This window comes from Lampris incognitus, chromosome 15 (assembly GCF_029633865.1).
Source record: "Lampris incognitus isolate fLamInc1 chromosome 15, fLamInc1.hap2, whole genome shotgun sequence".
Lineage (NCBI taxonomy): Eukaryota > Metazoa > Chordata > Actinopteri > Lampriformes > Lampridae > Lampris > Lampris incognitus.
Window position 1 is genome coordinate 45,346,979 of NC_079225.1, and position 16,534 is coordinate 45,363,512.

The 16,534-nt window shown below is 48.5% G+C and overlaps 2 protein-coding genes across 2 annotated transcripts in view; one reads left to right on the plus strand and one right to left on the minus strand.

The window, feature by feature from the left end:
• Positions 1-620: 620 nt before the first annotated feature.
• On the plus strand, positions 621-3,851 carry nkx2.4b (NK2 homeobox 4b). Its single transcript, XM_056294883.1, has 2 exons — positions 621-966; positions 3,211-3,851. The coding sequence occupies exons 1-2, from the start codon at positions 621-623 to the stop codon at positions 3,849-3,851; spliced, it is 987 nt and encodes a 328-aa protein (XP_056150858.1).
• Positions 3,852-5,050: 1,199 nt separating this feature from the next.
• The window catches only part of xrn2 (5'-3' exoribonuclease 2), an 82,763-nt gene continuing 71,279 nt past the window's right edge, over positions 5,051-16,534 (minus strand). The window contains exons 28-31 of the mRNA XM_056294337.1: positions 14,836-14,957; positions 7,955-8,015; positions 6,193-6,349; positions 5,051-5,351 (exon numbers count right to left, since the gene is read on the minus strand). Coding sequence (XP_056150312.1) covers positions 5,289-5,351; positions 6,193-6,349; positions 7,955-8,015; positions 14,836-14,957 — 403 coding nt within the window. The 3' untranslated portion in view covers positions 5,051-5,288. The remainder of the gene's footprint in view (positions 5,352-6,192; positions 6,350-7,954; positions 8,016-14,835; positions 14,958-16,534) is intronic.

Consider the following 16,534-nt stretch of genomic DNA (forward strand, 5'->3'; position numbering starts at 1 on the left):
TCTCACCCCTCACACTAAGGGGCAACGTGGTTTGGTTCGCCCCTCACGAGCTCTCTCAATACAGCTCGTCCAGTCCTGTCGCGAGTGACCGCTGGTTCGAGCGCAGAGTCGTTTGTTCTTGTCGGTCCCCGCGTCCTCACACGAGTCAGGCTAAACTCGGCTAACGCGCCGGGGCGGTAAGTAACGCGCAGTATGCCAGGACTCACAACGGTCGTGCGTGAGATGCGTGAGTCGGCGAGAGACCCAAGAGGGAAGGGGCCCCCAGAGGCGGCTTAGCAGCGGGGCCCAGAATGTTGCGCGACACCCCCGAGCATCAGCGTCAAACCAGCACACCCGGGCTGATACCGGACTCCACTTAACACAGCGTCCTCTTCAGGGCTACAAGAAAAAAGGAGGCCGCACCGTTTTCTGCGGTTACCCGCTCATGCCCGCCGCGTGCAGTTGGCTGCTCCGCTCGCCCCGCCCCTCCGCGCGTGCCGTCATAAGGACACCTGGTCTCTCCTCCCCGCTGATCCGTTGGATGCGTGTGTCCGGACACACGGCTGCTCCCCCACCGGGCTGCGTTGGACGGGACACCGGCAGGCACCACGGGCTTGTTCTCGGCAGACGGGGGCCAAACCATGTCCCTGAGCCCGAAGCACTCCACGCCCTTCTCCGTGAGCGACATCTTGAGCCCGATGGAAGAGACGTACAGGAAGCTGGGAGGCATGATGGACTGCCACACGCCGGGCAACAACCTGACCTCTCCGCTGGGCGGCTACCGGCAGAGCCACGTCCCCCAGCCCGGCATGCAGCAGCACGCGCTCGGCCACGGCGCCTACCACGTGTCCCCCGGCGTCCCGCAGCTCTCCGGCGGCGTGGGCGGATTCTGCAGCGGGGGGGAGCTGCCGTCCTACCAGGAGACGGTGCGGGGCGGACCGGCGGCGGCGGCCTGGTACGGCAACCCCGAACCCCGATACCCCGCAAGTAAGTCCCCTTAAACTCCATCCAACACAGCAGGCAGGCAGGCAGGCAGGCGCGGAAACCGGACCCAGATCAGGATCGGAACCAGATTTATTTGCGAAGTAGTAGCTCAAGGACATGCCAGGCACGTGACTCGGTCCGTTGGCGCAAGAGGGGGAATTAACGGTAAGCGCGAGACATAAAAGCTATGAAACACAATAAGATGGCGTTCAGGACAACAAGTTAGTTAAAAAAGGGGATCGGACCTGTGAGAAAAAGGCGAATTTAGCGTTTGTCCAAGTCCCAGCTAACGGAAGTTGGGCTCTCGCTCCGCAACTCCGGTTTAATTGAGCCTGAACATCGGTGACGTCACAGCAAGACAAGTTTTGTTCGATAAATATCTCATTAAATACCCCCCTCGAGGGCGCCACTGCATTACGAGGTACACATTTAATATATATATATGTATATATGTGTATATATGTATATGTGTATATATATTTGTGTATGTATGAGAATAAACGCTCTCGCGCGCCTGGTGGGCTCCTCTCCTCCGCACAGAAACGGTTCTTCGTCGTCTTCTGCGGCGCTTCCCACATTTTTCCCAGATTCCAGAGCACGACTCTGGAAGTCGGGAATGTCCAGCGTGACGTTTCTCAGCTTGTCTTGAGCGGCAAAATAAAAAGTCGCCTCCAGAAAAGCAGACCAGGACTTTCCAGACGGGTTCGAGTCGAGACCGATGGAACCGGAGACTGGCGGGTTTATTTCGTTGGTTCCGTTCTCTCTCCGGCTTTTACATATTTCACCGTTTGCGGCGCGTTGCAGGAGAGCGGACGGGAGGGAGGGAGGTGGAGGGAGGGAGGTGGAGGAGCAACCTGGTCCTCCAAACCAAAACTGTCTTTGGAGACTAATAAAGAGACGTAAACCCGAAGACAACATTCATACTGAGGCTGAGGATCGAATCCCGTTCAACACTTTGAAACGTCATACTGCTACAACTAATAATCCGTTATATCTTATTATCATGACTATTATTACACATCATTTATAGCTTTAAAATTAATACTGTCAATATTACCAGTAATGATCATTTATATGTTTTTACTATTATCCGAAATAATAATTTATATCTTTACCATCATTAGTATTGTTAGTAATGGTAATCATTTATCTTTATTACTATTATTATTAGTAATAATAACCTATATCGTGATTACTATTATTAGTAATAACTTATATCGTTATTATTAATAGTAGTAATAATAATAATTTATATCATTATTAATATTAGTAGTAGTAATAATTTATATCATTATTACTATTAGTAATAGTAGTAATAATAATTTATATTATTATTAGTAGTAGTAATAATAATCTATATCATTATTACTATTAGTAGTAATAATTTATATTGTTATTATTAGTAGTAGTAGTAATAATACTTTATATAGTTATTATTATTAGTAGTAATAATAATCTATATCATTACTATTATTGGTACTAGTAGTAGTAATAATTTATATTGTTATAATTATTAGTAGCAGAAATAATAATTTATATCGTTATTATTATTAGTAATAATTTATATCGTTATTAGTAGTAGTAATTTATATCGTTATTTTGATTAGTAATAATTTATATCGCTATTATTATTAGTTATTTATATCGTTATTAGTAGTAATAATTTATAACGTTATTAGTAGTAGTAGTAATAATTTATATTGCTATTATTATTAGTTATTTATATCGTTATTAGTAGTAATAATTTATAACGTTATTAGTAGTAGTAATAATAATTTATATTGCTATTATTATTAGTTATTTATATCGTTATTAGTAGTAATAATTTATAACGTTATTAATAGTAGTAGTAGTAATTTATATCGCTATTATTATTAGTAGTAATAATTTATATCGCTATTAGTAGTAGTAGTAATAAAAATTCACATCGTTATTATTACTATTATTGCTATTATTATAACGTATTATTATCATAACTAATTATTATTATCATAACTAATTAGAGTAGATTTCCAGGGAAAGTTTGATTTTCGTTTGAAAGTTAGAAGTTAATGAAATCTTGAACTCCAGTGGTGTCATTAAACATAATCAATAGTCTGTCCTGTCCCGAACCGAGTCAAGTCCGGGTCGTTCTGCTGTGAAGTCCGAGACAAGATTCAGACATTCAAATCGCGGCCTGGAGACCGAGTCCTCCAGGCCGCCTCGGGAAAATTCGTTTGTTTACAACGAAATCTGTCTTTTGTCCAGTTTCCAGGTTCATGGGGGCCTCCGGCGGGGTGAACGTGGCCGGGATGGGGAGCGTGGCGGCCATGGAGGCCACCGCCAAGTCCATGGTGACGTTGCACGCGGCGCCGCGGCGGAAGCGGCGCGTGCTGTTCTCTCAGGCGCAGGTCTACGAGCTGGAGCGACGCTTCAAGCAGCAGAAATATCTGTCGGCGCCCGAGAGGGAGCACCTGGCCGGCCTGATCCACCTCACACCGACCCAGGTCAAGATCTGGTTCCAGAACCACCGCTACAAGATGAAGCGGCAGGCCAAGGACAAAGCCGCGCAGCAGCAGCAGCCGCCGCCCTCCCCGCAGCGTGCGGCCGCGGCGGCTCGGGCCAAGGAGGGGAAGGGCGGTCCGGACGAGTCCGGCACGTCGATTCCCGCCGGTCACCGACACGTGCATCAGCAAAGCAACCCGGGCGAGGCTTTGGCAGCACCGGGCCACCTCCAGAACCAGCAGGTGAACCAGCTGTCGTCTACCGACGAGGTGGAGGACGACCTGTCCCCCAGCCCCCCCGTGGCCCTGCACGGGCACGTCAACATGACGCAGACGGACGCGGCGCTCATCGAGTACACCAACAGCATGCTCAGCTCCAACCTGCTGTACGGGAGGACTTGGTAGCACCGGACACGTCAGCGCAGCAGGTCCGCCTGGATTTACGGGGCTTACTGGCGGTAAGGGACGAGCGAAACCACGAGGCCACCCTCAGTCCGGCACGAGACCCCGTTTAAAACCGCTCCTCTCCGAAACCAGCGGCGGGCGACCTTAGCTTGAAGGACGCGCAGGTAAACCGGTGTGGAGCCAGCACGAGTCGACAGGCCGGTTTCCGGCCAGCAGCTGTACCATAGTGTAGATCGCCGCCCTGGCGGCGTTTCACCGCAGGACACATGTCCGAGTCTCGCTTAGGTTTGTTTTGTAACTCACAGAAACGTGCGTGCTGCTGGCTTCAGAGACCAGACCTTCACCCGAATCACCTCTGTGCGTGTGTATGCGTGTGTATGCGTGTGTGTATGTGCGTGAGAGCGTTTTCGTGCATTTGTGCGTGAGAGCGTTTTCGTGCGTTTGTGCGTGTGAGTGCGTGTGTATATGCGTGAGAGCGTTTTTGTGCGTTTGTGCGTGTGAGTGCGTGTGTATATGCGTGAGAGCGTTTTTGTGCATTTGTGCGTGTGAGTGCGTGTGTATATCTGTGAGAGCGTTTTTGTGCATTAGTGCGTGTGCGTGCGTGTGCGCGCGAGTGTGTGTGTGTGGACGATGGCCTTTAACAGACAGGCTGAACTTCCCCTTTAGTCGCGCCCTCCCCTCTACTGAGCAACAGGTTCGGTGCCGTTTAGGTCGGTGGCCCATCTGTCCACGACTGACACCGGCCAGCCGGCCCGGCTCAGAAGCAGCAGCTCAGAGGGGAGACAGCGGTTTGTTCTGCTGGGAGACGTCTGCTCCGCTTTGGGACCAGCGTGTCCGGCGTGTCCAGGCAGGGCGAGCGTGGAGCCTGCAGCCTACTGACTTGTTCTTGCCGGGACCACCGACCTCGTTTTCTCTGCCTGGTCGTCGTGTCGACACCGGATTGCTTTGTGTTTTCATCCAGACGTCACGTGGACCCAAAGTAAACACCTCACACACAAGACTGCATCCTCACAGCTTCCGGTTCTGTGTCCTCTCGTCTGGGCGACGCGTCGACACGCAGGCGATTCATCCACAAGGGTTTTCGACAGCAAGCCTAGCGGGGTGCACGACAGCCGTCAGCGAGACAGCCGTGATTCAGCGTCGCCGAGTCAGAGTCAATGTGCAGCGAACACCAATAAAACCACCACACGTTATTAAAATCCACCTCAAGAGTTCAAATTTTAATTTTTTTTTTAAGACAACACTTGGACTGAAATATTCTCCACTTGTAGAAGAAGATTCTTTAAAAATAAAACCCACCAGGACACAGAGTTCAACTCACTTGTACTTCAAAATTCTTATGAATCTACACAACAAGGTCATTTACTGTAGAACAACAAGGGACAAATAAATGTGTGAGGAGTCAGACAGAGGTGTCCGGTGAAACCAGGGCAGGTGCTAATTCCAGTGGGGCCTGCTGGGCGGGGGGGGCAGGGGGAAGCTCCTGCTCGACTTGTGGCCCTGAAACAAACACAAGCAGAAGGAGAGAAACGAAGCGTTTCCCCGTTACTGATGGGAGGGATGAAGGAGAGTGTGCAGGTGGGGTTTCACATTCAGCAGCAGTCATTTGAGCAGGTGTAGAAACACAGGTCCTTGTCTGGCCGCCGTGCTGAGCACGTTTGGAAATGCTCCTCTTTATTTGTCCTCTCCTGTTAAACAGGCTCCCGTGTCATATTGAGTCTCATCATTTCAGATGTTCCACACTTGACTCCAAATATTGTGTTAATTAAACAGTGGAATTCACAGAATTGAGTGCTGCCATTTACTGGTGACGCCCGGTGACCTGCCACCGAACGCCGCCACGAGAGCGAACGAGAAAACCGCCGCTCTCTCTGACGGCTTTCCCCTGATTACTCAACCCACTGTCCACATTTCCACTCACCAACATTCCTTCTTCCCTTCATTTGTGTGTTTTTACTGGCTGTCTGGAGCCGTGGTTCTACGTAGAGAAAGGCCAGGGAGGAAACCCATCTGGTCTAACATCAACTCTCCTCACACATGCGCCACCTCCTCTTTCACAGGTTAACCACAGGCGGCCAAAACGAAACCAAACACCCAAAACAAATTCAACAAAAGCATCTTGTCTGCTGTTGGTATTATGAAAATCCAGGAATCAGTAAAAAAACTTTTTTAAAAAAAACACCCCAGTCAAACAAACTGTTACAACCATCATTGTAAGGACAATATAATAAAGAGGTCAAAGGTGAAAGTCTTGTTTCACTCGGTTACGGTGGACAGCGGAAAACAAAAGTACACAATACATCTACACACTTGCCTCCCGGCGTGTAAAGGAGGCGTCTACCTGGTGCCGATGGCTCCGGTCGTCCCTGCGGGGCTCGTAGCGCTGATGGAAGCTGCCCAGCCCCCGGTCCTGCGCGCGGTTCATGTTCTGCTGGTACGTCGACGCCTGAGACTGCACGGAGCGGTCCCAGCCGTGGCCCCCGGCGCCATACTGCTGCCTGGAAAACAAGACCCGCACAGCATTACCACCACACCGCTGGAAAAGTACGACACCCTGCCCAACAGTACACTGTGCCGTGCAGGCACGACAAGTATTAGTGTCACAGCATGAAGCATGAGGCTACATCAGAAACTGAAATGCATGAATGTCACATGAGTATGAGTCCGTAGTGAGAGAGCAACACCAAAACCCCGGTTTCTAACTGGGCAGAAAGCAAACTACCCACCTCTGGCATAAAAGTGCTTTGCTCATATTGAGCGTTCATGTAAATGAAGTGCTTCAACGTGTTTTCCATACTTCTATTTTAAACTTCCTCAGCTCAGGCTTATTGACTTGACGAGGAACTCCTCACAATTCCAACACAATCCACTACAACGCACAATTAAAAAGGAAAAGTCCGTTAATATTGTCTTGGCCCGGCATTGAACAGAGAGGCTGACAGCCTCAGCGCACAGCACAGAATGAAGTGTTGTGAAATGAGGCATGTTCGAACGTGGCTTCAGCCACTCTCATCCCTGAACTAAGACCACAGCCTCGCCTGTGTGAAGGGAGCATTAGCCAGCAGGCCTCGGCGCTCCACACAGAGCCGCCGGACAATGTGCCCAATCCATCAGCGAACCCGCCATATTAATGCCTCGTCTCATCACCAATAACGAGACGAGGAGGAGGAAGAGCGCAGACGAGCAAACCCCCCATCCCTCATTATCGAACCATGTCACATTCGGGCCAACGCCAGACTTAGCAGAGCACCGGAATCCATAATCCCTCTCTCCAAGTTCTTCCTGCATTTCATTCCCTCCTCTCCTCACTAGTTAGAAAGAAACTGTTTTCAGTTGCCGCTAATAACTACTGACCTTCGCTGACACCGAGTCACAATGGGCCCAGGAGGCCTGAAAAGTTTGAACCGGAGAACCTGATTAGGACTTTGGAGAGGTCTGGAGACCGAATCAATTGCCAGTCTGTGCAGGGGAGCCATCGGCCACACTGCAGGAACCACAGCAGCCCCAACAGCATTAGTGATGCCTCATTAAGTTGCACAAACCTCCTCCAGAGAAATTTGTTTAGTGTGCCGAATACCCACCCAACACCCCCACCCACGCACCAACACCCCGTGCCAGTACACCTGCATCACGTTGGATTTGTATTCTGCAGAAAACACACAACCAAATTTGGTCCAAAAAGGGCAAATGTTGGGTTTTGTCCGCCAATGATAGAAAATCACTTTGAAAAGGTGCAACAACTTTATAAGAACTTAGCTCTCGTTTGATATAAACACAAAATCACAACAATTTATGACACTTTATGTGGGTGACACAGATCGGTGTTCGACAAAATGACACTTTAAATCAGAAAATCTCTTATTTTATGAGACAAATCCTAGAACTGAATCTCTTGCACTTTAAGAGACAGCGTGTAAAGATTATATTTTTCCCAAAGCGAGATGCGAAGCATTCTGAAGCAGAACAAAATGTTTTGTCATTAGGTCTGAGCAGCATACACACACTGCCTGCCGGACCAAACAGAGAACATCAGCAGGTTCACTGGGAACTTTCTTTCCCACGAGAAGAGAAGGACGGGAGATGTGGGGTGGCGGGCGACTCACCTTGGAAATTGGGGTGGGTTGAAGGGGGGAGGTGGCCCCAGCACACCGGGCTGCATGGAATCTGTGGGGAACAAAAGGAGACCTTTTCACAAGTGGCTCAGATTTGAAGTCCGAGGTCTTTGTAGGAGACCGGGCCACAGTCCTGTTCACAAACACATTACTCCAGCTCAAACCAGTCAGTTTATGGTAAAGGACAGCTGCATCCAAATATACTGCATGAAGAATCCAGATGTTTGGTGAAGTCTGTCACTGTAAACACCTTCTTGTTTTGTAGAGAAATAGCAGAAAAATGAGAGGGTGTTAGCGGGTTACCCTGCTTAAACCACAACGCAGTGCGCGTTGAGCATTATACATACAGAGGATCACGACAACCAGACCGGTTTCAGATTCCCACACACCTGAATGTATCGTTTGCGGGGTAAATATAAAAGAATCCTGACGGAAGACGCAAGGATTTGATGTCAAACGCTGACGCTTTTCCACCCAATCCACGCCAGGCTTAATTTTCAACATCAAAACCAACAATTTCATGTCTGGCAGCCAAACAGAACAAATCGGTTGTCATGATAAAATTAAGCTCTTTCAAAAAATGGAATCACACCGAGCTCGGAGGAGGGGGGGGGGGCAAAGAGGCAGAGATTGCCACATTTGCATTTTCTCGTTCAGAAAATGAAATAAGCATTCAGCCCGGCGGCATTGTGGACGCCTCAAGTACCCTGGTTCCATCGCTGCAAGCCCCCTCACAAAGACACACTTAAAAAAAGGGGAAAAAAAGGAAAGAAAAGAAAAGAAAAATGAAGCGAACGGCTTCTTCCAGATCCACTGTTGCCAAGGTGATGACCAGCTGCCAGCCTCGGACTTGTTTGTTTATGGGGGCAGACCCGGTGAGTGTGTGTGTGTGTGTGTGTGTGTGTTACAACTAGACAAGGCAACATTAGACTTCCCCAGACCTGGATGGGAGCGTTGGTGGTGGTGTTAAACAGCTCATGTGGCAGTGGGATGTTGGAAGAGGCAGTTTAACGTGGTTTGTCCGGGGTTCTGGCTCAGAGCATCAAACAGAATTACATGATTTTTTTTTAAATTTCCGCCGATGGCCGAGGGGGACGGGGAATATTCCACGACTTAACTGCTGACCGCTGGAAAAGCAGTAAATAAGTACTGACCGGCGGACAGACAGCTGTCGGCACAAACATCTTTTTGTCCCGCCCGTCAGTTTTTTTTCACGTTCCGATTATCTCCTCCACCAACAAACTTGAAGTGGACCACCCAGTCGGGGCCTCAATGACGACTCCAGAACGTTCTGGTCCTCTTTCCTGATCACCGAGGAAGACTCAAAAGAGAGAATTACGAGTCTACAGACACCTGTCAATCTCCTTAATTAACAATGATCTGAAAGTCTATAGACCTCCAGTGTGCCAGAGACAAAAGCCAACAGAGGATTACGTGTTCAAGCTCTAAAACACGCCGGGCCGGCCGGCTGTGTCAGCTCCAGGATTACAACCTGAACAATTGAAAACGTCTCCACAAAAACCTTCTCCAGCGGTTCACCAGGGATACTGGCTGCATGCCCATCTGGAGAGGACATTAACAATCTGTCCAACCTGTTTCTTATTTTCTATTTCGCCAGCCAGCCGCGGTTCTGTCGGACTTGAGCCGTCTTCTGAATGATCACTGCTTACTGTACCCGACACACACTGTCGATAAACCCGCCAGATGCACCGATGAAGGGTCTGTCTGGTGGCAGTGTTCACTTCCCCTTTTACCAACACGCCAGAAAATTCCTTTTCAACCAGCTGACACCAATAATAATGATAATAATTATTATCATCATCATCATCATTATTATTATTATCATCATTATTATCATCTCATTATTATTATACCATAATAGCCAAGTTGAGACACCAGACCCACAGCACAGAGTTCATATGAGTGATGGAAACGGCATCACACCCGCCTGATGTCTGCACCCACAACACAAGACAAGACAAGAGAAGACACGACAACAGAAGACACGACAACAGAAAACAAGACAATAGAAGACATGACAAGAAGACAGAAGACAAGACAACAGAAAACAAGACAAGACAACTGAAAACAAGACAATAGAAGACATGACAAGAAGACAGAAGACAAGACAACAGAAAACAAGACAAGACAACTGAAGACAACTGAAAACAAGACAACAGAAGACACGACAACAGAAAACAAGACAACAGAAGACAAGACAACAGAAGACAAGACAACAGAAGACAAGACAACAGAAAACAAGACAAGACAACTGAACACAACAGAAAACAAGACAACAGAAGACACGACAACAGAAAACAAGACAAGACAACTGAAGACAACAGAAGACAAGACAACAGAAGACAAGACAACAGAAAACAAGACAAGACAACAGAAGACAACAGAAGACAAGACAACAGAAGACACGACAAGACAACAGAAGACACGACAACAGAAAACAAGACAAGACAACTGAAGACACGACAACAGAAAACAAGACAAGACAACTGAAGACAACAGAAGACACGACAAGACAACAGAAGACAAGACAACATAAGAAAAGACAACAGAAAACAAGACAAGACAACTGAAGACAACATAAGACAAGACAACAGAAGACAAGACAACAGAAGACACAACAAGACAACAGAAGACAAGACAACATAAGAAAAGACAACAGAAAACAAGACAAGACAACTGAAGACAACTGAAGACAAGACAACAGAAGACAAGACAACAGAAGACAAGACAAGACAACAGAAGACAAGACAACAGAAGACAAGACAAGACAACAGAAGACAAGACAACAGAAGACAAGACAACAGAAGACAAGACAACAGAAGACAAGACAACAGAAAACAAGACAAGACAACAGAAAACAAGACAAGACAACAGAAGACACGACAAGACAACAGAAGACACGACAAGACAACAGAAGACACGACAACAGAAAACAAGACAAGACAACTGAAGACAACAGAAGACAAGACAACAGAAGACAAGACAAGACAACAGACGACACACTGCTGCCCTGCTGAGCTTCAGGGGAGTTGCGCCACTTATTCCTAAGTCTTACTTCGGTGCCACGTATTTACCAAATATGAACTAAATCAGAATTTACAACACACTCAGTCAAAACAGGGCTGCACCACTCCGACTAGTCATTACCAAGAACTGAGATGTTATGAAATTCTTACACATACCAGCCAAGAGGTGCAGCTGCTGGAGTCAGCCAACTGAAAACCGCTACAGCAAATTCAAACAACAACCAACATCGCAATGGCTGGCTTAGAATGCCTGGGACTATGAGAAGAAAACGGTGAAAATATCCGTCGTCAATGTGTTTTACACAACAGACTGCCATACTAGGACGCTAAGATGATGTGGACATCTTCGTCCGTGAGGCAGGTGTGAAGTTCCGTCTTTACATGTCTGAGCGGTTTTTGATTGGTTGGCTGCTGTAATGTCTGCCTAGTAACACATTTACACACTACTAAGGCTTTACTGGCTATTGCACTTCTTTAGGCTGAATGGTGCAACCCAAATAAGTAAATCACTAGTTTCCAACTTACTAGTTAATACAAAGACCTTAATAAGAACTTCACACACCAAGACAAACGGAAAACTGACTGGCGCAACTCTTTCCAGGACACACAACAACATCAGCACACTAACAAGACAAATATTTTCCCTTAAAACTATGGTCGGTCATTCTAGTTTAATTCACCGACGTCTACAGTGATGATGTTGATATGTCAGTCAGTGGCGTGTGAGCTCCATCCAGACTGAATGAGGGTCAGCAGGGCTGTGGTGTCAGAAACAAACCAAAGAACCTGAGTTGTACTCATTGATGTAATACCATGTGTTGGTAAAGGTCTTCCACCAGCTTGTTCTGTCATATCTGCTGGTTAGACACAACACCTTCACGTCTTCTAACTCAACACTACCTGCCTCCCTCTCCCTCATCTGGCTGCTGTGATGAAGATGAAAACCCCATGCACCCTGTCATTTTTCCTGGTGAAGTCCTACCAGACACCGGACATCCGCATCACATCCCGCTGCAGTCTGCAGGATTCAGAAATGTGTGGATTAGATGTGGTCTTTAACACACCCATGACCGCCAGGGGCAACAAGGACATTTGGCTTCATGTAAATCTTCAGGACCGTGACTTTAAGTCTGAACAGACTAAGAGTCCCCAGTAATCCCAAAGACAACGGCTTGGTCCAATCAAAACAACAAAAACTACCATTTCAAGCAAATCTAGGGATGTGCCTCATTCTTTTAGTTGGTTTGCTCTTCCAGCCACTCAGTAAACTGATCACCCAGCCTCTGGAAGTCCTCATACAAAACTCTACTGGGGAAACAGGGCAGACAGTTAAGGTTGAAATAATTAACGTTTTCCACGAGTATGTTTGGAGGCCCCACATGTGAAATTGTGGGCGCACTTCTTACATCTACCAGCAGCTTTAGTGGTTAACAAACAAGCCACCCTTTGGAGGTGCTCGTCTCATCTAACGGGTTGTAACGGGTCAGTCGGCTGGTATTACAGCCACACTAAGGGCACTCCCGGTGACCTGCGGATGAAAATGCTACTGTTTCTGCCCCCGGGGTAAGATTTGCTGTTACTTTGTGTCAAGACTATAATGGCCACCAGCAGAGTCTGTGCAGTTGGTTATTAAACAGCAGCTGGTTTGATTGTGTTGGTCAAAGCCCGGCGGCGCGGAGCAAAGCACAGCGTGTTGACTCGTCCCAGCGGGAGGTAAAGGGGGAGGTTAACTTCAGTTTCAATCCTCTTCAGACATCGTCCTGCAGCCAATCAAACACCGTCCTCCGGGATCCTTTCATCGGAGGGGCCCTGTGTCCGGCAGGGCCCACTTCACAGTCTCATTACCAGGCCTCGGCTCTCACTGCACTAATCACCCCCCCCCCCCCACACACACACAACACACACACACAACACAAAGGCCCAGCAGAGCAGAGCATAGTCCTGGTTCCTACTGGCCTTAAGAAAAGAGTTATGTGGACAAAAGCTGGTCTCTCCCCTCCTGGTACAAAATGAGACAGACCACATGTCTTGGTTTGGCCGTCAGACTGCTGCTGGAACCATAAAACTCCAGGAGACGTTTCTGTGACCAGTCAAACTTGGGTTAAAACATGAAATAAAAATAAACACACATTTCCAATCCAGGCAAACATCAACGGTATCATACTCTAGAAGCACTAAGTCGGCCGGATTCAAACGGAGAACGAATGCTTCAGTAACAATTAAACGGGTCTCCTCCTGGCCGGAGCGCCTGATGATTAAATAAATCTCATCCTGTATGAAATGACGCCGCAGCCAGAGGAAGACACACAATCACAAAGCAGAACACTTACCTTGATTCAGTTTATTAAAATAACCGTTTCCACGACGACAACCCCCCCCCACCCCTTAAAGGCTAATTGGCTAGTTTAATATCAAGAATGATGGGTAGGGGCCAGGGGAGTTGCTGCAGCAATCTGGAGGAGCCAAAACCCCCTATTTGCATCAAGTACCACCAGAATAGCCACGACTCCCCCGCACGCCATCAGCAGGCGGATGAGATTATTCATCAACTTGCAAATTGGCACATCAAAGTCAAACTAGAGGAGTACTGCGACAGGACCGCAGGTCTGAGGCCGGGGCTCCACAACACGGCGTGATTGGGAGCTGGGAAAGGGAGACTCTGCCTCCATATGTGGCGAGCCATCCAGTGTCCCTCTGGCGCAGAACAAAGGGGGATGTTGAACTGTGTGAGACGAGTATTTATGTCTCCGAGAGGCAGTCTGGAGACACAGTACACAACATGTCTACTTTTCAACCTGTGAATTAAAAGGGTGTCTGTCTATTTTGTCATCGTTCTGTGGTCATTTTCCAGGTCAGTATCAGGGATTGGCGGAAACTCTTGCCCAGGGTGAGCGGGGTTAAGTGCCTCGCGGGACACGTTCCTTTTAAAGAGACGCATGGTGGTTGTGGCGGGGATCAAACCTGTGGCATTTCGGGCACATTATGCTCTTAAGCCAAGAATCGCCGTTGGGATCTGCTCCAGAGTAAATGACCATCCGTCCTCGTGGTCGATGTGGTGGCCCTACATGTTTATCACTCGGTGACTAATATTTAATACATAATATACTATCTGACATGTCGACACTACCATCCACACGAGGTATCAGACATTCCCTTAGCACAGCAAGCACTGTCTCACTTTAAAGGTCGGCCTGGCGTCCAGGTAGCATTGTGGTCTATTCTGTTGCTTACCAACATGGGGATCGCTGGTTCGAATCCCCGTGTTACCTCCAGCTTGGTCGGGTGTCCCTACAGACACAACTGGCCGTGTCTGTGGGTGAGAAGCCAGATGTGGGTATGTGTCCTGGTCGCTGCACTAGCGCCTCCTCTGGTTGGTCGGAGCGCCTGTTCAGGGGGGAGGGGGAACTGGGGGGAAACGTGTGATACTCCTATGTGCTACGTCCCCCTGGTGAAACTCCTCACTGTCAGGTGAAAAGAAGCAGCTGGTGACTCCACATGTATGGGAGGAGGCACGTGGTAGTCTGCAGCCCTCCCCCCCCCCGGATTAGCAGAGGGGGCGGAGCAGCGAACGGGACAGCTCAGAAGAGTTGGGTAATTGGCCGGATACAATTGGGGAGAAAAAGGGGAGAAAAATCCAAAAAATAAAAAGTAAAAAGGTCGGCCTGTCGCAGATCATCTTCAGACCAGCAAAGACTAATTTATATTAGTTTTTCTTTTCCATTTGGACCCAAAGATTCTGATTTTGGGGGGAAGAGGTTGCAGGACGGGTGTGTGTGTGTTTAGTGTCTGTGTGAGTTGTGTGTGTGTGTGTGTGTGCATCCTTACGTTGGAAAGGTGGAGCGTTTCTGCGGTTGTGTGGATTCTGGTAGTTTCCACGCTGATAGTTGCTCGGTGGTGGCGTGTTGCTGTACTGGCCCCCTGAGTGCTGGGGTCTGCCCAGGTTGTGACTGGAACAACAGAAACCACCACGTTAACATTCTGAGGTCCAAACACCACAAAACTATTTTTGACACATACAATAATCAATACACAGCAATCCCTTGAACACATAATAACAACAGCAACCAGTAGCTGAGCACTTCCGAATAGCAGCAGGAGTGGTAACTTGGGCGGTCTCAGGATAGGAGACCTGATCCCGAATTCAACACAAAGTAATGCACACGGTTCAAAGGGGTTTTACTTAGTCTCTTAATAAATCATAGGTGTGTTTTGGGTGCAACATGAGATAAACCAGTGTCATCTCACGTTCCCTTTAAAAGCCAGGTGCCCTTGCATCCTGGCGGACTGCATTTTGCATCCTGGCGGACTGCTGCTATAATGGCAGATTTGCCAAGTAGTAGGAAAAAACACCTCTATGCAGATGAAATAGCTCTGCATGAGCACGAAGTGAAAGCGCACAAGCAGACCATCTACAGCAACAGCAGGATCACACCAGAGCCTCCTGAGGTGACGCAGGCGTGGGGACGAGTAACGGTGAGCATGTCCCTTGTCTTCCAGCATCACCATCACTATGCTACAATGTCAAAAGTGGTACAACGATGTCAGGAGACGGGGGGGAAAAGCTCGCCGCTCACCGAAAACAGCTACTAGAAATGGGAGGAGGACCACCTACGACCACTGAGGATCTGATATCAGCGGAGGACATTGCTGCCTTTAGCCTCGGTGCTGAGAGCATTGAGGGGTTTGGGGGGTTAGAGGTGGGTGTCCATGGTAATGCAATGATAACAGTACATCAATGTGTTGTGAAAACCGTTTATCTTACATTAACTCCTGCAACAAAGCCATACAATAAATGACCTGTACATGTCACGCAGCTCTGCTGGCTGAAGATCGTGAGGCCAGACCCAGTAGGCAGGGCAAGAGGGTAGTTGTGGAGGCAGCAGAGATGGTGGAAAAATCATCACTGAGGTCGACAGGAGGGAAGAGTCGACCCAGATCATGACGTGGGAACATCATCTGGCAGGAGGACCACCCATTCCTGGGACTCCAGTAGGCCGGATTCAACATGCTGGAGAGGGAATTGGGTGGAATCGGGCGGAGTGTTTGGCATGTGAACACCCGCCTGAGCCGCACTGAGACGGTGCTGTGGCCCCTCCAATGCATCACGGGCAATCTGGGGCAGCTCGCTGAAGCAGTTGAGCACCTCACTCCTGCAACGCTTCCTCCTCCGACCACCCTATCTCCTCCATCCACCCGACCACCCTATCTCCTCCATCCACCCGACCACCCTATCTCCTCCATCCACCCGATCCATTACACGCACTGCCCCCTGCTGCGCCGCAGCCCTTCTGGCCTCCCGGTACCTGTCTGCTTCTTCAGGAGACCCCTGGGCCAACCAAGCCCAAAAGGCCTCCTTCTTCAGCCTGACAGCTTCCCTCACCGCCGGTGTCCACCAGCGGGTTCTTAGGTTGCCACCTCGACAGGCATCGATGACCTTATGACCACAGCTCCTACCTGCCGCATCTGCAATAGAGGCTTTGAACATAGCCCACTCAGACTCCATGTCCCCAGCCTCCCTCGGGAT

Coding starts and splice junctions, on each gene's coding strand:
- nkx2.4b (XM_056294883.1), top strand. CDS start 621: ATGTCCCTGAGCCCGAAGCACTCCACGCCCTTCTCCGTGAGCGACATC. Junction 967..3,210: donor CGAACCCCGATACCCCGCAA/GTAAGTCCCCTT, acceptor TCTTTTGTCCAG/TTTCCAGGTTCATGGGGGCC.